At 67.8% G+C, this 21,155-nt stretch overlaps 1 protein-coding gene across 2 annotated transcripts; it reads right to left on the reverse strand.

Annotated features, from left to right (window-relative positions):
• Positions 1-3,540: 3,540 nt before the first annotated feature.
• PPP1R12C (protein phosphatase 1 regulatory subunit 12C) lies at positions 3,541-21,077 on the reverse strand. Of its 2 annotated transcripts, XM_075917471.2 has the most exons (23): positions 20,796-21,077; positions 18,490-18,620; positions 17,510-17,628; positions 17,238-17,397; positions 16,188-16,332; positions 15,925-15,999; positions 15,546-15,634; positions 14,208-14,350; positions 13,945-14,030; positions 11,589-11,771; positions 11,164-11,286; positions 10,534-10,616; positions 9,983-10,093; positions 9,597-9,687; positions 9,150-9,281; positions 8,789-8,879; positions 8,197-8,324; positions 7,965-8,017; positions 7,291-7,402; positions 6,908-7,012; positions 6,237-6,287; positions 5,998-6,048; positions 3,541-5,637 (listed from the first exon to the last, which is right to left on the reverse strand). In XM_075917471.2, the coding sequence occupies exons 1-23, from the start codon at positions 21,060-21,062 to the stop codon at positions 5,551-5,553; spliced, it is 2,616 nt and encodes an 871-aa protein (XP_075773586.1). In that variant the 5' UTR covers positions 21,063-21,077; the 3' UTR covers positions 3,541-5,550. The 2 variants fall into 2 exon arrangements, with proteins under 2 accessions (XP_075773586.1, XP_075773587.1); XM_075917472.2 differs by lacking the exon at positions 11,164-11,286.
• Between the last annotated feature and the right edge of the window lie 78 nt (positions 21,078-21,155).

Consider the following 21,155-nt stretch of genomic DNA (forward strand, 5'->3'; position numbering starts at 1 on the left):
CTGCAGCCCAGCGCCCCCTGCTGGACCCCCGCTCCCTGGCTCCCCGCCCTGCCCCCTGCAGCCCAGCACCCCCTGCTGGACCCCCGCTCCCTGCAGCCAGGGTCAGAGTGACCAGCCAGCCCCAGCTGGGAGTGGATGAAGCAGGATCCCATTCCCACCGCGCCGGAGCCGGGAGAACAAGGGAAGGAAAGGGGAGCCCAGCCCAGTCTGGAGGGAGCCGGCGATTCCTGGGTTCTCTCCCAGCTCTGGGAGGGCAGTGGGGGCTAGTGGTTAGAGCAGGGCGGAGGGAAGGGGCGTTGGGAGCCAGGACCTCTGGATTCTCTGCCCAGATCCCTGCCTGCCCTAGTGCGCCTCCCATCCCATGTTCGCTGGGCCGGACCCAGGGCTATTAACCCTTTCACTCCCGCCCACGGCTTGCTGCAGAGCCTCCCCTCCTCCCCCCCAGCTGGCCTTCAACTCCACAGCCGGGGCTCCTGGGTTCTCTCCCAGGCCTGGCTGGCAGGAGAGGGCAGTGGTTGGAGCAGAGAGTGGGGGGCTGGGCACCAGGACTCCGGGGTTCTCCGCGGGATTGCTCCTGCCTGGCCTGGCCTGCCGGGGGGGAGGGCTGGGAGGCAGAGGGGGCCGCAGGGCGGGTCCCGCTGGCTCGCTCGGGAGTTCACGTCCCGGCTTGGCAGGGCCCAGGCTCAGGCAGGTGGAGCTGACTTGGGCGAGGTGCCTGCGTGTGTTTGTTCTCGGGGGCTGGGCCCTGTTTTACCAACACCCTCAGCAGGGAGCGCCAGCATCCGCCCCACGCAGCCCAGGGTGGGGCAGGGAGCCTGGACTCCTGGCTTCTCGCCTGGGCTCCCGGAGTGGAGTGGGGACTGGTGGTGAGATGGGGGGGCTGGGAGCCAGGATTCCTGGGTTCTCTCCCTGGCTGGGGGAGAGTGATGCCTAGTGGTTAGAACAGGGAGGCTGGGAGCCTAGGTTCTCCCCCTGGCTGGGGGAGGAGGAGAGTGAGGCCTAGTGGTTACAGCAGGAAGGCTGGGTGCCTGGGCTCTCTCCCTGGCTCGAGTAGGCGGGGAACTAGGGGTCCTGGGAATGCTACTGGCCTGTCAGCGGCTGGCCTTTCCTAAGGCTTTAGATCTCAGCTGAGCACTGCCCCATTCGTTTCTGGGAACCCCTCGGTTTCACCTGCGCCTGGCCCGGTTCAGGTGGGCCCTGGGCCTTTCCCTGCACGTTTAGACTCTGAATCGCTGGCTCCTGGGCGCCTCGGCGCAGGCAAGCGTGAGCCGTCGCTCCCCGCAGGCTCGGCCCCTCCCGGCCTGGAAGCAGACACTAAAAGCCGAGGGCGCGAGGACTTTGGCCTCTCAGACACCAAGACCCTCTGGGCAGGGCTCCCTGGACGCCGGGCAGCGTAGCAGGGCCACCCCCAGCCAGCAGCGTGTGGGCCTCCTGGTGGTGCACATCCACACATGCCTTGGCGCACAGCACAACATTTATTCTGCACGCCAACCGGACACCTTAGCGGGAGCGTCGTCCCCAGCAGACAGAGCTGCCCCCTTTGGGAACCGCCGCCCAGGCGACACGTTGCCATCGCTGGCGTGAACCGGCCAAGGACTCGCTCCTTTTCCCTAGCGAAAGCCCCCGGAGTTTGCTAGCGGCCGGCGCTGGCTTTGCTTTGGGGGCTGAGGCCCTAGGAGCCCCCAGATCAGGGGCTGGCTGCTCGGGCCAGGAAGCGAGCCGACGACGCGGGGGCTGGTGGATCGCTCCGTGCGAGTCCACCCGCCCACAGCGCCCCCGGGACGGGTGGGGGCCTCTGCGGGTCGTGGGCCAGGACCGGGTGGGGGGAATCTAACTCTACGATTCAGGCTGCAGCTTGGGGGGGGGGTGTCTCTGCCCCACTTCTTCCTCTGCGCGGGCGTCTTTCCAGCCAGGGCCTGGCGTCCGGCCTCCCTCCCTGCAGTCTCCCCCTTGGAACCACTGACGGTTTATTTTCAGCTCTGGTTTCGCTCCGGCCGGGCGTGCCAAGGGGGGACACGCCCATAGAGCTTGGCCAGCTCTGGCCTTAGCCGAGCGTGTAAACACTCCAGGGCCGGATTTGTACAGCTCCTGGCGCGTGGGGGAGGGGCCGGGGGGCTGGGCAGTGCGCTCCCTGGAGCCGAGTTTCTTTTACCCAAGAAGGGATTTTATACCCGGTGTACACACCTTCCAGGGAAGGAACCTCTCTCTGCTCCAAGGCCTCTTCCTCCTTGCAGGGAAAGGCAGGGCCCGACCCCACTCCAAATCAGGTTTGCCATGGGGCCGGGGTGGGACCAGCCGTTTGGCAGACGCATGCAGGGAAGTCACTGTGAAGTTTATTGCCCCACCCACATCCTGTACCGCGCAGTGCCTCAGTTTCCCTCTGTGCTTTGCCTGGTGCCCAGGGGGTTCACACAGCTGCAGGGAGAGGGACGGGCGGGGGGGGGGGGGGGGGGCAGCCTGACGCCTGGCAGGCTGGGAGGAGCAAAGAACCGGGTGAATCACCCGGCTGGAGCGAGCAGGCGCCGGGGCAGGGAAAGGCCCAACCCTGACCCATCCAGGACAAACGCCAGGGGCCCAGGCTGGGCCTGCGGAGCTCAGACGTAATCCCATGGTGCCCCCTGGCCTGGGAGACCACCTTGCCGGAAGCCAGGCTCCGAACCGGGCCAGCCAGAGCCAACCCGGCCAGCGGCTGAATCCGCTGCACTTTTGGGGCACTGTCCTATGGATGGGAGGGACCCCGGCGATTACAGGGGCCCTCACCCAGCAATAGCCCAACGCACAGGCCCCCCCAGCTCCTGCCTGGCATGTGGGGGGGTCCCACGTTGCTCAGGAGAGGGGGCAAGGGAAGTGAGGGGAGCCAGCGAGCTGGGCCCAAAACGCGGCTGATTCCTCGTGCTCTGCGCCGGAGAGCAATCGCCCTGTTTCTCCCACGGCGGAGAGCAGCTCCCCGCCCGGCGCCGGGCCCCAGAGCTGGGAGCAGGGACTCTTGGATTCTCCCCACAGCCCCGGGCGAGGAGATGGGGCTGCCAGGTTCGGATGCAGTGGGAGCCCTCCCCAGCCAAACGCCCCTGCCGGCACGTCACAGCTGAGGCCAGAGAGCCGGGAGTCCTGCGGCACAAGGCTCTTACCTCGGAGCCCAGCTGCAGAGCCTGTGGGCGGCTCCCCGGGCCCCCAGCGGACCAGGAGGGGTTCCCTGCCCCTGTGGGTTTGTGGGGGAGCACCCAGAGCAGCCCCCACAATGCCCGGGGCCAGCTGACAGCAGGGTAAACGGCAAGACCTGGGAAACGGGCCAGGGCTCAGGCGACTCGGTGGGGACCAGAGCCCTTCCCCCCATGGCTTCCACTGGGGCCCCCACAGCCCTTCGGGGCCTGCTTTAATCCCAAAGCCGCAGGCCAGGCTGCAGGGAAGCTGGCTCGCCCCAGCTGCTGGAGTCAGCCCCCCAGAGCGGTCGTTAAAGGGGCACAGCTGGGCCAGGCCCCCCGTTATTCACACCCCCCCTCCCCGGCTCACGGGCCCAGGCACAAACGGAGCCAGCAGGGCGGGGGTTAAAATTCTTTTTTTTTTTTTTTTTTTTCGGTTTTCATTTCTGTTCTTCGGTCCCTGTGCTTTACAGTTCGGCAGCGGCGCTGCTAAAATAAACAAATACAATATAGAGAATTTCCTTGGAAAAATAGTCCTCCTGCCGTATTGCACTGTCTCGGGGCGCGGGCGCGGGGCACTAGAGAAAATACTTTCCTTTATATACAGATATGTTCACCTGGGGGCGGCTACCCTTCCATTGCAGGGTAATATTGGGGTCCCCCACTTTTGGGGGGCTTTTTTTGCTGTGGGGGAACTCAGTTGCATGGCATGGAGCATCTCGGGGGGCATTCTGGCTGAGGGAGAAGTCAGCTACATGGCACGGAACATTTTGGGGTCCCCCGGGAATTTTGGGGGACTCTGAAGAGGGGGACGTGTGTTACGTGGCATGGACAGCTGCGGTGCCCCATCCCATTCCAGAGAGAGGCACGGCCCAGCACAGAGAAGGGGGGGGCCGCCGACTCCCCCAAAGAGGGAAGCCACTCCATTCAGTTCACGGCCGTTTTTAAAGGAAGCTTTTTTTGCACTGGGATCTGCCCAAAGCCTTTGGGTATGTTCGGGGGTGGGGTGGGGGGGGGGGAGAGAGGGCTGGCTGGCTTCTGAGCCCACCCCCCTCCCACAGCAAGTTGGAGGCGGCTGAAGCAGCGCCCTGGTTTGGAGATCTGCATCCCCCTCCCCACACATTTGGGGGGAAGCAAGATCAGCAATGCCCTTTGTCTTACCTGAACCCCAGAACCCTGGGGGCCCCTCCCCCAGGCTGGGAGAGGGGAGTTTGGCAAAGTAGGAGTCCTGGTTTGAGGCTATGGGTGTTGGGGGGAGGGGAGCGGAGAGCTGGGGGGCACCCCCCCACACACTTTGGTCATGTGGTTATTTGGTGCCTGCCACTGCTCCAAATCCACAACGGAAGCAGCCCTTGAGAGGAACAATTAGGACCCCCCCCCCCGACACCTGATGCACATGGTTTGGCCCAGAGACTACAGGGGAGGGGACTAGAAAACCCCGCCCCCTTTAACCCTAAGATACCAAGGTAGGAATGTGGGAGGAGTCACCACCGATAGGCCCCGCCCCCTTTTGCCCCAGCAGGTAGCCACACCGGAGGTAGCCCAATGGGAGCGTTCTAACAGGGTCTCCTTGTCCCCCGACTTCGCTGGGCCCCTCGCAGCCCTGATGCCCAGAGCCCCGAATACTGACTTAGCCTCCTGTTACCGCAGCGGTACGCACCCCCCCTTTCAGCTGGCATTTTCACTGCCGGGGGGGGGGGGGGGGGCAGGGAAGGGCGCACCCATGGGGCAGGCAGCTGCAAGGCATCAACAGGGGGGCTGCGGAGCAGAGCCAGGCAGGAAGCTCACGGCCTGGAATTTGTGTAACCGAAGGAATTGAAAGTGGGGTCCCCCCTGTCTTGGCAGATGTGCCCCTAACCTGAGCGGGGGGGGAGGGGGCCTGCCCTCCCCACTAATAGGCCCACAAGCAGTGGGAGAGGGCAGCATTTTGGCTTTTAACAGGAGATTCCTGGGGTAACGGAGGCCGGGGGGGATCCACACCCCTCAAAGGCCAGGACTGTGTGTGGGTGTGGAGGGGGGGGGGGCACCTGGTGGAAACCCTCCTGGGAACCAGCATCACTGAACAAGTAGCGGGAAGAACGTCAAGAGACACAAATAATAAATATTTGTCCCAAGGGCGGGGACTGGCTTTTCCCCAGAGGCAGGGTTTGGGGGGCGAGAGGGGGGCTGGTCCGACCATCAGGGGATTAGACACCCCTCCCCGCATGGAAAGATCTGGGGGGGGGACATCAGCAAGGTCCCTGCGTTGGGAGGCACGGGGGGGTGCTCCTGTTGGGGCTGGTTCTGGTCCATATACCCCCTGCCAGGGTGCTTGGGTTGGGGGGGCTGGTCTGGAGTGTGGGGGGCTCCCTGCAGCTGGAAGGGGCTGGCCCGGAAAGCGGGGGCCACTCCCAGCCCTGGGCAGGGGGCGTCACTTGGAGAGTTTGCTGATGACCCGGATCAAAGCTGCGTTCTCGTCTTTCAGGCGCTGGTTATCGGCCTTCAGGTCTGAGAGCGCCTGGGGGAGAGGATGGTGGTTAGCACACAATCAGCTCCAGGGGCCCATCTGGCCTGGTATCCCGCCTGCTCACCTCCCCCGCCCTGGACCAGCTGCACAGGGTCATCTGGCCCAGTATTGTGCATGCTCCCTTCTCCCCCCTCTCCCCCCCAGATCAGCCACACAGGCCCATCTGGCCTGGTATCCTGCCTGCTCCCTCCCTTCCCCGCCCTGGACCAGTCACACAGGCCCATCTGCCCTGGTATCCTGCCTTCTCCCTCCCCTCCCCACCCTGGACCAGTCACACAGGCCCATCTGGCCCGGTATCCTGCCTGCTCCCCGCCCACAGGGGCCCATCCTGCTGGGTGCTGCGCTCATTACCTTCAGCTCCTCCTCCAGCTCAGCCGCCTTCCGCTCCAAGGCCCGGCGCTCCTGGGGACCAGAGAGAGGGGCCTGAGAGGAGACGCCACATCCCCAGCCAGCTGGGGGGGAGGAGGGGGCAGGGCAGCTCCCGCCCCCAGGCTCCGAGAGGGTCTCCTCCCCAGAACAGAGCGAGGACCCCAGTTGGGAGGGGGACGGTGCCGGGGGGGGGGTCCCCCTTCTGCAGGCCGGGTACTCACAAATCTCTCCAGCTCCAGCCGTGCCGGGCGCTCGGCAAACCGCTCCTGACGCTGCCAAGAACACAAAGCCAAGGATGGGAGCTGGCACCCCCCGACCAGGACAGGCCCCTGCCCCGTTCCCTGCCCCCTGGGCCGGGTGGGAGCCGGTGCCTCTGGACGGGACAGGCCCCTGCCCCCGAGCAGCCAGGCCCAGTGTCTGCTCTACTGAGGATCCATCCGGCCAGGCCTGGCTGGGCAGTGTGTCCCTCCCCCCCACCTCGCTGGGCAGTGTCCCCCTCCCCCTCCCTCCGCAGTGCCCCTCCCCCCCCTCGCTGGGCAGTGTCACCCTCCCCCTCCCTCCGCAGTGCCCCTCCCCCCCCTCGCTGGGCAGTATGTCCCTCCCCCCCACCTCGCTGGGCAGTGTCCACCTCCACCTCCCCCGCAGTGTCCCTCCCCCCCCACCTCACTGGGCAGTGTGTGTCCCCCCCCTCGCTGGGCAGTGTCACCCTCCCCCTCCAGTGTGTCCCCCCCCCCTCGCTGGACAGTGTGTCCCTCCCACAGGGACGCTCCCCCACTGCCTGGAATTCTCCCGTCCCCCACAATGCCCTGGGGCACCATGCCTCCACCCTCCTGCTGTCCCACAATCCTTTGGGGGGGGGGGAACCGTGTTACCCCAGCCCAGGCCCTCTCACCTGGGTCACGCGCTCCAGCTCCAGCTTGGTCTGCGTCAGCCTCAGCTGCGTCTCCTGCAGCTGCTCCCTCAGCTGCTCGTTCTCCGCCCGGAGATCGTCATGGAGCTGGGGGCCGGCGGGGCACAGAGCTGAGTCCTGGCTCCGGCCGCCCCGGCTCTAACCACTAGCCCTCCCTCCCAGGGGCCCTGGCTCCATCCCCCTCGCTCTCACCCCCTGCCCCGCTCCCCTCCCAGCCACCCCCAGCTCTAACCACTAGACTCTACTCTTCCCCCAGACCCAGGAGTCCTGGCTCCCCACCGCCCTGCCCCCGGCTCTAACCACTAGACTCTACTCCCCTCCCCACGCCAAGGGGGTGGAGTTCAGCTCCTGGACGCCTGCCCCACCTTTTTGTAGTCATGCTCCTCCCCAGCGCCAGGGCTGCCTCCGCTGCTGAGCCGGCTGCAGCCGCAGGCCCCCGTCCGGTTGGGCAGGAGACTGTTCAGGTGGTTGGACACACTGGGGAGACAGACAGACAGACAGTCCCCTTACTGCAAACACGGGGGAAGGGAGGGGGCGGGGGGGGTACTGCCCCCCATCTAGCACGCCCGGCTCCTCACCCGGCACCAAGATGCAGCCACCTCTGGGGTGGGCTGGCACCACCCTCTAGTTTGACACAGCTGTGTTACAGCGCCCCCCCCCCCCCGCCCAGGGCTCCCCACAGCACAGCGCCCCCTGCTGGGCCCCCACCCTGCTCCCTGCAGTCCAGAGCCCCCTGCTGAGCCCCCACCTGCCCCACAACCCAGCACTCCCTGCTAGGCCCCCACCCACCCACCCGGGCCCCTGCAGGGCCTCCCGCAGCCCAGCGCCCCCTGCAGGGCCCCCACCCTGCTCCCTGCTGGGCCCCCGCCTGCCCCACAACCCAGCACTCCCTGCTAGGCCCCCGCCCCTGCAGCCCAGCGCTTGCTAGGCCTCCACAGGCCCTAGGACCAGCCCTGCCTGCTGGGGGAGGAGCGTCTCCCCGGGGCCATGCTGAGTCCAGGTGGGTGCCCACCTCCCCGAGCCCCTGGGCAGCAGGTACCTGGATCCCGGGCTCGTGTCGTTCAGCTGCTCCGGCTCCTCGCTCTCGTCGCCCTAGAGAGGCCGAGGGGCAGGAGTCCATGGGACAAGCGATACCGGCCCCCCAGCCCCCCTGTAGCTCCCGACACGAAACCCCAGCTCCCCCACTGCCGAGTGTCCCAGCCCCTCCCCCGGAACCCCCTCCCCCCCGTTATTACCCCCCGGGAGGCCGCCTGTGGGTCCCCGCCGCTCACCTCGGCGTTTGGCACCATGCCCGTGGAGCGCCGCTCCCGCCGGCCTTTCCGCCGGTCCCGTACGGCCAGCCGGTTCCGCAGCTCGGCCTCCGCCTCGGAGCCCATCCCCGGCCCCTCGGGCTCTGGCCCTGCAGCACAGACGGGGGGTGGGGGGAGCCGGTCAGGGGGGCAGGGGAGGCCCTGGCACAGCCCCCCCCCCTCGCCGTACCCACCTCAGCCGCTTTGCTAGTTCCAGATGGCAGCAGGGGTCCCAAGGGCAGAACGAGCCACTGGGCCTCCCAGCCCCCTCCCGGCTCTAACCACTAGACCCCACTCCCCGCCCCGGGAGTCCTGGCACCCAGCCCCACCCCACATGGGGCAGAACACGGCGCAGCGCTGCCCTCTGCTGGCCACCGCCAGAGACAGCAGGCCGGAGGATCTACCCGAAGCAGCCAACCTGAACCCTGGGCTAGTTCCCAGGGGTTGGGCTGGGCCCACGAGGGCAGATCCGCCCCCCGGACTGAGGAGGCTGCCTGGGTACTGACCGGGCCCCCACCGGGCCGGGAAGGGGGACGGCAGTGGCAGCCCAAGGGGCTGGCTGAAGGAGACTCACCTTTCTTTGCCTGAGAGCTGCCCACGATGGGATTCACAGTATAAACCGAGGCGCCGTCAGAGGGGGCCGGTCGGCAGCGTCTGGCCGAGTCCTACAGCGGGGGGATAATGACCCACAGATGTGGGGGAAGCTCGGAGGCGGGAGGAGAGCAGGACAGAGGCCCACAACCCCCCTCCCTGGGTAACAGCCTCAGAAAGCGGAAGGTCAGATGCACGGGCCCATCAACACTGGTGCTCCCCCCCCCCATGATGTCACCGAATCCCAAACCCAGCCCCGACTGCAGCAGGGAGTCCCACAGCTTAACGGCAGGGCTGCAGCTGGAGGCGGAGTCGACTGCCCCCGGCTCCGCCCCTGCCCTCACCGTGGCTTCCGGCGGTTGCTCCTTTTCTCGGTCCCGCCTCTCATCCTCCCCGATTCGCTGCTCCGCCGCCCTGGTGTCCCCGGATCGGCCAATAGTCTTCTCAGCTTCCTTCAGGTCTGTGAGGGTGACGCCCTGGGAGAGGGGCAGAGGGGTCAAAGAGGGGCATGAGGCGAGCCGGGACCCCGGCATGGCCAGAGGCCTGGCACCCCGGGGGTACAGGAGCAGAAAGGAAATGCTGAGTCCACAGCACCCCCCCAGAAGTGGGCCAGATCACTGCGGCCACAACACACCCCGAGAGGAAGGGACGGGCATGAAGGGTCCAGGGCTCCCAGCTCCCTGTTCCAACCACTAGCCCCCACTCCTCTCCCCTCCCAGAGAGAACTCCGGAGTCCTGGCTCCCAGCCCCTTGCTCTAACCACTAGCCCCCAATGTCCTCAGCAGAAGTACCTGGGTGGAGCGCCGGGACTGCCTCATAAGACGTGACCGGGCTTTGCGCTGTGACTCCGACTCCTCGTCCCGCACGGGGGTCTGATACGATCTGCTTGGGAGAGGCGGGTTAGTGAGACTCTCTGGGGTGGGGCGCAGGGGCCAGGAATAGGGGGAGCCCTTGCCCGGGGCTGGGATGCGGCCTCTCTGGGGTGGGGAACAGTTACCAAGCATGGGCTCTCTCCCACACAGCACCGCCTGCCCTAGCCCTGCTCCAGCTGGGGTAGGCCCCAGGCTGGCAGGACAGGGGGCCACAGGAGAGGGTTTCCCCAGCAGACATGGTGCCCCCCCACCCTGAGGTCCGTCTGCATCGACCCAGACCCTGCAGGCCCCGGGCAGCTCCCCACCTTCGGCGCTCGCGGAGGTCTGTGCTGGAGCTGCCGCCAGCGGAAGTGGGGGGCTGGCTGGGGACAGGCCCCACGTCGATTTTCATCTGCAGGCCGCCTTCCGAGCTGCCGCTGCAAGGCATATGGAGGGGGGGCGTCAGAGAGCAGGGACTGATCCATCAGACACACTGCCACCCCGGGGCCCCCCACTCCCCTCCCCACAGCTGGGAGAGACCCCGGAGACCTGGCTCCCAGCCCCCAGACCATAATCACTACCCCCCTCCCCGAGATGGGATGGAACCCACATCCTGGCGCCCAGTCTCACCTGCTCTAACCACTCAACCCCACTTCCCCGCCCTCCACTGCCTGCTCTAACCACTCAACCCCACTTCCCTGCCCTCCGCTGCCTGCTCTAACCACTCAACCCCACTTCCCTGCCCTCCATTGCCTGCTCTAACCACTCAACCCCACTTCCCACCACGGCCTGGGGAGACCCCAAGAGTCCTGGCTCTCCCTCTGGTCTAACCACTAGCCCCGCCTCCCCAAGCCAGGCCAGCGCCCGGGGGACTCACGCTCGGCGTGTCTCTGCGTCGGGCAGGGTGAAGATGCGCCGGGTGGGTGTCGGGGGGACCCGTGCCAGCCGCGGCTCCTTGCTCTAGCGAGCAAACAGAGAAAGGGGCCGTGAATGTGTTGGCCGAGGCTGGACGTACAGGGCTAGCCCAGGCTCCGGGAAGGAGGGGGCGCTGCCCAGAGCACAGCGGATACCCTCTGGAGCCAGGTGTCACTCCCTGCCGCAGCAAGGGTGAAGGCCTAGTGGTGAGGGGGAGCTGGGCTTGGAAGCCAGGACACCTGGGTTCCATCCCAGCTCTGGGAGGGGAGAGCATCTAAGGTCACAGAGTCAGGAATCAGGAAAATTAAAGAGCAAGATATAGACTGGAGGGAGGGCAGAGTTAAGGGGAAAACAGGCATCGGGATTGAGAGATCCAGTGGGATCCTATGTGATCCCTGCTTGATGCTCCAGGACGGGGACCCCAGCTTCCAACAGGCCCCCCCGGATCCTCAGGAAAGGCAGCTCCAACTAAGCACCTAACAGCCGTCACTAGACCTAAAACGTCCCAGAATGCATCAGGACACAGCTGACACACGCTAAGCAGCAGGTGGGTAGGGAATAAGGCCACTCCTCTATGGGCGGAGCCTCCTACCCGGTCACCTGATGAACTCCCTTCCTCCCGACTGGCTAGCTCTGAGGCTATGCTCTTATTGGCTAACTCCTGGCCAATCAGAGTCCTGTTCCACTTCTGAAGGATTTCCCAGATGTCCTGTGGCTGAGGGGGAGGGAAAGCGGGAGAGTTAGTGGGACAGACAGACAGACAGACAGGAGCAAGAGCACGCTTTGCATTGTGGGAAAAGAACACCTGCCCTCCCACGCTTTGCATTGTGGGAAAAGAACACCTGCCCTCCCACGCTTTGCATTGTGGGAAAAGAACACCTGCCCTCCCACGCTTTGTATTATGGGGAGCCCCGTTCTCCCAGGATCCTCTCTGCTGTGGCACTTAGTGTCGGGGCCGCCCCACGGCTCCCGGGCTGACCCCGCTGGCGTTTCTCCCCCTCCCCAGCCGGCTCTCACCTTCTCCTCCGTGTCCAGCCTGGGGCTGGAGGCCGAGCGCCTAATCCCAGCCTCCTTGAGGGGTTCCTCGTCCAGCCGGGCGTCCGGCAGCACCCCAAAGCTGCCTGTCTTCCGTAGCCCCGCCCTCCAGGCGGGCGCTGCCGAATCCTCCGGCGCGGCAGGGCGGCTGGGGCCTCCGGAGAACTGTGTGGGGGGAGGGCGGACGAGAAAAATGGGGAGGGGAGGTGGGGGGGTGGAGAAGGGGGCGGAGTCAGGACGGGCGCAGGGAGCTGAACCTCGGGGGGAGGGGGGTCGCGGAAGGGGATCGAAAGGCAGCGGACGTGCTAAGCCAGTGGGTATGGCCTGCCCCATGCACCCCCCCTCCTCCCTGCCTCCCGACCCCCCCCATTTGCCCCACACCCGCTGATCCCCCCCATCCAACACGGACCCCACACCCTATCCCCCATAGGAACCAACATGCGCCACTCCCTTCCCCCACATTGCCATCTTCATGTCACAAAACTGGGAAGGGGGGGGGTCATTAATGAACCCTTCGCCGCCAGCGCCCCCGGCCTTCGATCGCCTTGTGTGCTAGGCTACGGGTAGAAGCAGGGTGAAGGAGCTGGGGGAGCCTTTTCCCCACCTGCCCCCCACCACAACGGGGGAGGGGGCGGGGGAAGCAGGAATCCTCTTCCCAGTCTGCTCCCCCCAATTCTACGGGGACAGGGTTAAACGCGGGGTCTCTAGTCTAGTTCAAACACAAGGGGAGTGAGCTAGAAATTAACCAGGGTGAGAAGGGGGGAGGGCGAGCAGCCTAATCCCCCACAGAAGGGGAACCCCCCCTTGCACACCCAGGACAGGCTGCCTCATGGGCTTCCCCCTGCCCCGTTCCCTCCCTCTCCCCCTCGCCAGCCAGTCCCTGCCCTTGGGACAGAGTGAGGCCTGCGCCCTCCCCAGCCAAAGGAGCATGACATCAGCGAAGGGCTCCCCCCGCCCACCTAGTCTCCGCATCGCTGCTGACGTCAGGTGTGCGGGGGTCGAACGGCCAGCAGGGACCCCTCCACCCCCTCCCCGGGACACCCGCGAGCCTCCCCGGGGCCACGGGAGCAGGATCGGAGCCTGCATCGACCCCAGGGGACGAATCAGAACAGCAAACTCCCGGCGGGAAGCAGCCGTGCCCTGGGGACGGATCCAGCCGAGGCGGCGCCCACAGGAGAGCCGAGATCGCTCGCAGCTGGGGCGGGATCCCAGGCTAGAGACACGGGGGAGGGGGGAGTGAACCCCGATATCTCATGAAGCAGGGACAGCAGCATGGCGAGCCAGGTAGCCTGGGGGGTTGGGGCTCACGGCTTCCTGACCCAGGAGTCCTGCTGCCCCAGCTTGGACGCGCTAGACCCCCTGCAACCAGTCGATCCTGCCCCAAGATCCTCGGGGCAGCACGTAGTGGTGAGAGCCAGGCCGCAGGCCCTCGGAAAGGCCTCGCCCGAGGGGCAGAGCGCAGAGCCTCTCGTGCTGGGGGGGAGGCGGGGGGGGGAGAGAAGGAGGCGCTCACTGTGGCTTTTTCGCCCCCCTGGGGGACCAGGACGATGCCCGTCTTGCGTAGGCTCTGGCGCCACAAGGAAGGCCCCAGGGGGTCCGGGGCGGGCAGGGGGGGAGGGGGGCAGGCCAGCTGGGGCTGAGGGCGTGTCGAGGTGGGAGGCAGGGGGATCCGAGCAGCAGCAGGACAAATATGGGGTGCAGGCGAGAGGGGGAAAGTAGGGCAGAGATAGAACAAACAGAGTCCAGAGGTGGCCAGCTTGGAGGGGCGGGGCCAGAACAGAGAGGGGTGGGGCCAGGCCCCTAGCTCATGCTTAGGGCAGGGGGGTTTGAGCAGAGATGGAGGGTCGGGGGGCCCCAACCCCGTTCCTGGCTGGTCAGGTTCAGTCCCTCCCCACCAGTGGTAAGAAGGGGGGGGAGGAGGTTTGAGCTTCCTTCCATGCTCCGCCCACTCCAGGCAGCCCCGCCCCCTCGCGTGTAATAAGCAGATGTTGGTGCAAGAGCCGGCCCTTTGGGGGAAGGGAGAACCCGGGCGGTGCCAGCGTGCTGGGGGGCGGGGGGTCTCCACAGGGGGTGCATTGGCCTGGCTCCCAGCCCCCCTCCCATGGTATCACTATGGCCAAGGCCTGGCTGTAATGGGGGGAGGCATTTGTGGGGTAGCAGTCACCTGACCACATCCCTTTCCATGCCCCCGCCCCCGCCCATGAAGCCACGCCCCCACAGCCCTATGCCACGCCCCCCAAGGAAACACCAGCACTGCTCAGGCCCCACAATCCAGCCCTGGGGGGGGGAGGAGAAGGGGGCCGGCGACCCCTCTGACCGGGCGCTGGAGGGGACTCACCTTGGGCCCTGTGGGCGTGGGAGAGACGGGGGGCAGGGCGACCCCGTTCAGGCCACTGCTCTCCTGGGGGGAGGGTTTCCCGGCCTCTGTGGGGAGCACGAAGGAGCCGGGGTGATGTGGGTGCCTGGCACCTCCCCCCCAGCCTGGCACCCCCCTGCTCAGCCCCCCCGCCCTGACGGACCTACCCAGCCCAGCACCCCCCTCCCAGGTCCTCCCTGTAGTGCTTGCCCCACCCCCTCCGCCAACTTGCTAGCCCCACCTACCAGTGGGTTTCTCTGGCCCCTCCCCCTCGGAGGCGGAGCTGCTCTCCTCGTCCCCAGGCACGATGGGGCCCAGAGTCTTGCGCTCCTTGGACTGGTCCTGCACCGAGATCTTCTCCCGGCTGCTCATGCGGCACACGGAGCTCCTGGGGGGCAGTGGGGGCCTGTTACGCTCCCCCAGGCAATGGGGCCACCCCCCCCACAGCCCTGACGGTGCTCAAAGCGAGCCCCAGACTCCTACGGGGCTGGCGCCCCTCACTCCCCAACCGCAGCCCCCCCGTTATCCTGCCCTGCCCCCCCACCCTGCTGGCCCCCCTCACTCCCCAACCGCAGCCCCCCCCGTTATCCTGCCCTGCCCCCGCCACCCTGCTGGCCCCCCTCACTCCCCAACCGCAGCCCCCCCGTTATCCTGCCCTGCCCCCGCCACCCTGCTGGCCCCCCTCACTCCCCAACCGCAGCCCCCCCGTTATCCTGCCCTGCCCCCGCCACCCTGCTGGCCCCCCTCACTCCCCAACCGCAGCCCCCCCATTATCCTGCCCTGCCCCCCCACCCTGCTGGCCCCCCTCACTCCCCAACCGCAGCCCCCCCCCGTTATCCTGCCCTGCCCCCGCCACCCTGCTGGCCCCCCTCACTCCCCAACCGCAGCCCCCCCCAGCCCTGCCGGCACCCCTCACTCCCACGCTGAGGGCCCCCCCCGTTATCCTGCCCTGCCCCTTCTGCCCTGCTCGCGCCCCTCACACACACTCCAACCCCCACCCCGCGTTATCTCGCCCTGCCCTCCCAGCGCCTCTCACTCCCCACCTGCAGCCCCCCCATTATACCCTCCCTGCTCCCCCAGCCCTGACGGCGCCTCCCACTCCCTAATCGTAGCCCCCACAGCCCTCCTGGTGCCCCTCACTCCCACCCCGAAGACCCCCCGCCGTTATCCCGCCCCGCAGCGCCCCCCACTCGCCAAACACAGCCCCCCTATTATCCCACCCTGCCCTCCCAGCCCTGCCGGCGCCCCCCACTCTCCAATCACAGCCCCCTATTATCCCACCCTGCCCCCCAGCCCTGCCAGCGCCCCCCACTCTCCAATCACAGCCCCCCTATTATCCCACCCTGCCCCCCAGCCCTGCCGGCGCCCCCCACTCTCCAATCACAGCCCCCCTATTATCCCACCCTGCCCCCCAGCCCTGCCAGCGCCCCCCACTCTCCAATCACAGCCCCCCCGTTATCCCACCCTGCCCCCCAGCCCTGCCGGCGCCCCCCACTCTCCAATCACAGCCCCCCCGTTATCCCACCCTGGCCCCCAGCCCTGCCGGCGCCCCCCACTCCCGAAGCGCAGGCTTGCGCACTCACCGCCTGTGCTTGGCGCTGTACACCGGCTGCTGCTCGATGCTGGTGTCTATCACCGCCTGCTTCAGGTGAGCTTCCTTCTTGCTGCGCAGCTGGGGAGGGACGGGGGTGGCTCGGTCACGGCCTTCCCAGGGCCCCTGTGAGCTCCCCCCGAGCTCCCCGCCAGGCCGGGGGACACTGGTGGGCTTAGGGCCGGGTGGCCAGTGAGGGGGGGGCCTCCATTATGACCCTCCCTCGCTGGGAGGACCGGGAGTCAGGGGCTCCTCTCAGCCCCGGGAGCTGAGCAACCCTGCCTGGGATTAACCCTTTCTTGCCAAGCTGCAATGTGGGTGCTGCCCCGGTGTGGAGGGGGGGGAGAACACTGGGGGGGGGATGAACTCACATCCTCCTGCTTCTTCTGCAGCTCCTCCAGCAGGCTGAGCGTGTCCTCGTCCGCCAGGTCGCACGGCCGCTGGCCCTGATGGGGAGCCAGGGGTCACCAGGCTCCACATGCCCTGCCCCACACCTCCCTCCCCAGCAGCTCCACCCTCCCAGGCCTCCTCCCCCTCTCCCCAAAGCCGCCGGGGCTGCTGGGATCAGTGGATCTTGCTCCCCCCACCTCCCTTCCCCACAGCCCCGCCCCCGGCCGGGACCCCAGCTCCTCACCACGTTGTTGAGAGTGTCCATGTCGCACAGATGTTCCACCAGCAGGCGGCAGGCTTCCTCCACCCCCCAGTGGGCTGCCGCGTGCAGGGGGGTCCAGCCGTCCTTGTCCCGCACGTTGGGGTTGTAGCCGGCCTGCAGGAGCAGTCTGCGCCGTGGGGGGGGGGGGGGGGGGGGGGGGGGGGAAAGCACAACAAAGTGAGGGCTGCTGGGTTCTCACCTCAGCTCAGGGAGTGGGGTCGAGTGGTTAGAGCAGTAGCGGGGGGGTGGGGGGAGTCTCTTCTCAGCTCGGGGAGTGGGGTCTAGTGGTTAGAGCAGCGGGGGGGGGGGGGTAGCGGGGGGGTGGGGGGAGTCTCTTCTCAGCTCGGGGAGTGGGGTCTAGTGGTTAGAGCAGTAGTGGGGGGGGACAAGGGGTTCTCTTCTCAGCTCAGGGAGGGAAGTGGGGTCTACTGGTTAGAGCAGGGGGGGGACTCGGAGCAGAGTCTCCAGCTTTCTTACTCTCCTAATCTTGGCCAAGCCACTTCCCCATCTTGTGCCTCGGTTTCCCCAGCTGAACGCACGGGCCACTCCTATCACGCACTGCCCGAGGGTGGGGTACGGGGGTCTCCCCAGGGTGTAGCCCCACATGCTGCAGCCCCACATGCTGCTCAGGGAAAGGGGGCTGGGCAGGCTATGAACACGTCCTGGAAGGGGGGGGGGGGGTGGCGTCTGCGAATCCCAAGGCAATGACTCGGCGCCCCTCTGACCTGCCAAGCTGGTCAGACAGGGAGGGGCAGCTCAACCCTCGGGGGCTGGGCGGGTAGGACTCGGCAGCCTCTGGGAGGCAGGCGGCTGCCCCAGAGCAGCCCAGTGGGGGCGGGAGCCGGCAGGAGCAGAACCCCACCAGCCGGTTTGCCAGCAACGCCCGAGGGCCAGAAGGGAACGTGCAGCAGGGAGCCCAGCAAGGGGCTGGCGAACACGGCCCGTCCTCGCTGGGGGGCGCCGGATCCTACCCGGCCCCAGGGCAGGGCTGGGCTGGCGCAGGGGGGCAGGGAGTGGGGAGGGGCCCCTCACCTCATGACCTCGATGTAGCCCTTCGCGGCGGCCACGTGCAGGGCGCTGGCCCCGGTCTGGGGGTGCCGCGTGTCCTCGATGCGCCCGGCGTTCAGCCACTGGCGCGTGTCCTGCAGCATCAGCTCCTCCTCCTCCCGCTTGGCGGCCGCCACGTCCACGCCTGCGGGGACAGGCCGGGGGAAGGGCGAGGTCAGGGCGGGGCCAGGCGCCCGGGGCTCCGCCCTGGCTCCGCCTCCTGGAGCGGCCACGCCCCCTCCCGCCCCTGCCCCCACCTCGCTTGGCGATCTCCTCCCGCAGCAGGGCCTCCATCCCGTCGTCCTCGGCGATGTCGAGGGGAACGTCGCCGTCGCTGTTCACCGCTGCCACGTGGGCGCCGTGGGCCAGCAGGTACCTGGGGAGGGGGCAAGAGCGTCGCAACGGGGGGGGACCCATGCTCCGGGAAGGGGCGGGGCCAAGGCAGAAGGGGCGGGGCCAAGGCTGCCCCCTCCCTCCTCATCGCCTGCTGTGCCCTGCACAACGATTTCAGGGGCCTGGGCTGTGCTGGGTCTGTGAGGAGCCCCGCCCTGCCCACGGCAGCAGGACACCAGCTCCCTCCCCCAGGAGCCCCTCGAGGAGCAAGCAAGGAGGCGGCTCCTGCCCCCCTTGCGGGAAGAAACCGGACACTGATGTGTTAGGGGGGGCGATGGTTGCAGGGAGGGGGGGGATCGGAGCTGGCGGAGGGGTGAGATCAGGTCTCTACAGCCGGGAGAGGGGATTACATGGCCCATGACCAGGGATTAGCGCACCCGACAGGGATTACGGGGCGGGGGGGGGATTGGGGGCAGCGGGCAGCCAGGATCCCAGTGACGAGTCGACAGGGCTGGCTGTGCAGGCGGGCAGCAGAGGAGAGCACCGGGGGGCCTGCTACTTACACCTGGCACCCCACAGCCTGCCCTCCGGGAGATGTGCCTTGCGCTGGGCCCAGCTGGGGCGGGATCCCTCCTGCACGCCAGGACCAGGGGCACGGACCCACACAGCCATACCCCCTGCTCCAGCCCAGTGTGAATATAGGAGGGGTCTGACTGGGGCAGCATACTGGAGTAGATGGGCCTATGGGGCAGGGAGGAGGCAGGATGCCGGGGCAGATGGGCCCGTGGGGCACGGAGGAGGCAGGATGCCGGGGCAGATGGGCCCGTGGGGCACGGAGGAGGCAGGATACCGGGGCAGAGGGGCCCATGGGGCAGAGAAGGGCGGGATACCCCATCCCACTCACTGGGCGATCTCTTTGTAGCCGCAGGAGGCGGCGACGTGCAGGGGCGTCCAGCCCTCATTATCGGCTTGGTTCACGTTGGCTCCATTCTCCACCAGGAACTGCACCACCTCCAGGTTCTCGTCAATGCAGGCCTGGGGGAGCCAGCAGGGCAGGTCAGAGCCTGAGCAGATCCAGCCCCTGGCTCTACCCACAAGGCACCACTCCTCTCCCACAGCTGGGGCAGAACTCAGGCACCCTTCCCGGTAGCTGATCCCTCTCAGCCATCTGTCTGGCCTGGGGCCAGAGCAGCCCTGGGCCAGGCCAGGTTCACTGGGCCCTGCAGCCTCTGGGACACGAGGGGGGGAACGTGGGATCCTGCATCAGCACCAGCTCCCAAAGCCCAGCTAGAAATAGATTGAGGGGGGCGGGTTCGCCTGGCTCTCACCAACCTGGGCCAGGACTGCGGGTCGGAGTGGGGGGCAGGAGCCCAGGTCCAGAACAGGAGCAGCAGGGGCCTCACCCCAGCCCTGCTGGTGCCCCTCACTCCTGACCCACAGCCCTACCCTAACCCTGCCCTCGTCCCGAGCCCCAGTCTCGACCCGTAGGCTCCTCAGAGCACTGAGGACCAAACTCCCACCCCGATCCCCAGTGGGGTCTGTGCTGCGCCATTCCTGGCTGAGCACTGGGGGTCCCTGAGCCTGGCCTAGGGGAGATACACGCAGTGACTGGCCCCCGTGAGCTGAGGAACTGGGGGATCCCTGCTCCCCACTGGCCCTGGGCCAGGCTTACAGGTGCAACTGCTGCATGCAGCCACGCAAGGGGCAGGGGGATTCGAGGGGCGCCGGGGGAGAGCAGGGCAGCAGGTGGAAGGGGTCAGGAGCAGGGGCAGATGCCAAGCACAGGGACTGAAAGTGGACGCAGCACCAAGGGCCCTCAGTTCTGTGGGGCTGGAATCGCCGTGGGGCTCTGGCCAATCACTGCCCTGCTGAGCTGGGGCTCACCCCCATCCCCCGACTCATCCCCTAAGCCCCCATGGGGTATCGAGCAGCCCTGAGGATCTGGAAACGCCTTCAATTCAACCGCGGCCCTTTCCTTGGCAAACCGGGTGCTGGAAAAAGCTGCCTCAATGGAAGATCAGGGATCTGGGGGTGGGGGCACAAAAGGAGGGGCCATGGGGACCCCTCAAGCGCCATGGCCCCCCAAAATGCCATGGGATGGAAAGCTATGAGGCATCCCATGACTAAGAGGTGAGGCACCCCTCTTCCATGGGGAGTCCCCAAAAATCACTGCCGTGGGAGACCCCAAAATCACTCTCAGGGGCCCTCAGCCCAGAAGTCACACACCCTGGGGTGTGTAACCACTTGGGGGCAGGCTGGGTAGTACCCCATAATCCATGCCTGCCCCTCTCAGCTAACAGTCCCCCCCAGTTCTCCTCCAACTATGCCCAGGGGGCTCTGCAACAGGCGGGGGGCTCCCTGTGGGGGCACCGGCCCCCCGTCCCGCTCCGAGGCAGAGGCGGTCAGTTGCCGGCCACGAGGGGAGGAGCAGGAGGCGGAGGGAGGCTGGGGTCCAGGGAAGGAAGCCAAGGCCGTCAGGGGAATGAAGTCATGGAAAGTTGGGGCGGGGGGGGGGGGGGGAGGCAGCTTCTCTGATGAGAAACCCAGAAAAGGGCTGGAGCCTTAAATAACCTCCCAGACCGGGCGGGGGAGAGACGAGACGAGCTTGGCTGGATCATGAGGGCTTGGGGGGCGGGGGGGGGAGAGACAGGCCCAGGATATCGGTGAATGGACACAACCCACCCCCTGTTCTACAGGCCCTGCCAATGGGTCGCTTGTCTAGAGCCCCCCAGGCTCACGGTGGGGTGGGGCAGCAGGTCGGGAACGAGGGGCACTGGCAGGATCGGGGGCAGCGTGGGGCCGGGCTGGCAGGGGCTGTGGGTGGGGGCGGATAGGCAGGCTGGGGGAAGGGGCATCCGCAGAGCTGGGGGCTGCCAGGGGGCAGGAGGAGAGTCTGAGCCGGGGCAGCCCCCCCCCCCCATCACCCAGCCTGGCACAAGCGGGACAGGAACGAACAGGGGCCGGGGGGGGGTCGGTCACAGGGCAGCCCCCCCCGTGTGCCAGGCCTGGGGGCGCCCCACAAGCTGCAGACCCCCCCCCCCGGGCGGGGCTTCCGAGGAGCCAGCGGGCCCGGGGGGGGGGGGGCTCCCGCGGCGGATGGGGGCGGGGCCACTGGAGCCAGGACTCACCTGCCTGTGGGGCGGGGCCAAGTCGCATCCCCCCCGGCCCCGCCCCCCCCCGAACCCCCCGGCCCCGCCCCCCCGGCCGCACCTGGTGCAGGGCGCTGATCCCGTCCGCGTTGGTGCCGTTGACCAGGCCGGGCGCGGCCCCCCCGGGCCCCCCCCGCAGCATGGCGCGCGCCTCGCCCAGCTCCCCCCCCGCGCAGGCGGCCAGGAACTCGGCGGCGCGCTCGAAGCGCACGGCCCGGGCGCGCGGCGGCCGCGGGGGGCAGGGCGGGGCCGGGGCCGCCTCCCACTGCCGGAGCTGCTCGCGCCGCCGCTCGCGGGCCGCCGCCGCCGCGCCCCCGTCCGCCGCCATCTTCCCGGCGGGCCGCCCCGCCCCGCCGGCTTCCGTACTCGGCCCCGCCCCCGCCGGCTTCCGTAGTTAGCCCCGCCCCCCCCCGCCGGCTTC

Source organism: Pelodiscus sinensis, chromosome 18, assembly GCF_052426305.1.
Source record: "Pelodiscus sinensis isolate ZL-2025 chromosome 18, ASM5242630v1, whole genome shotgun sequence".
Lineage (NCBI taxonomy): Eukaryota > Metazoa > Chordata > Testudines > Trionychidae > Pelodiscus > Pelodiscus sinensis.

Coding starts and splice junctions, on each gene's coding strand:
- PPP1R12C (XM_075917471.2), bottom strand. CDS start 21,062: ATGGCGGCGGACGGGGGCGCGGCGGCGGCGGCCCGCGAGCGGCGGCGC. Junction 15,635..15,924: donor TGCAGAAGAAGCAGGAGGAT/GTGAGTTCATCC, acceptor GTCCCTCCCCAG/CTGCGCAGCAAGAAGGAAGC. Junction 14,351..15,545: donor TACAGCGCCAAGCACAGGCG/GTGAGTGCGCAA, acceptor ACTGCCCCCCAG/GAGCTCCGTGTGCCGCATGA.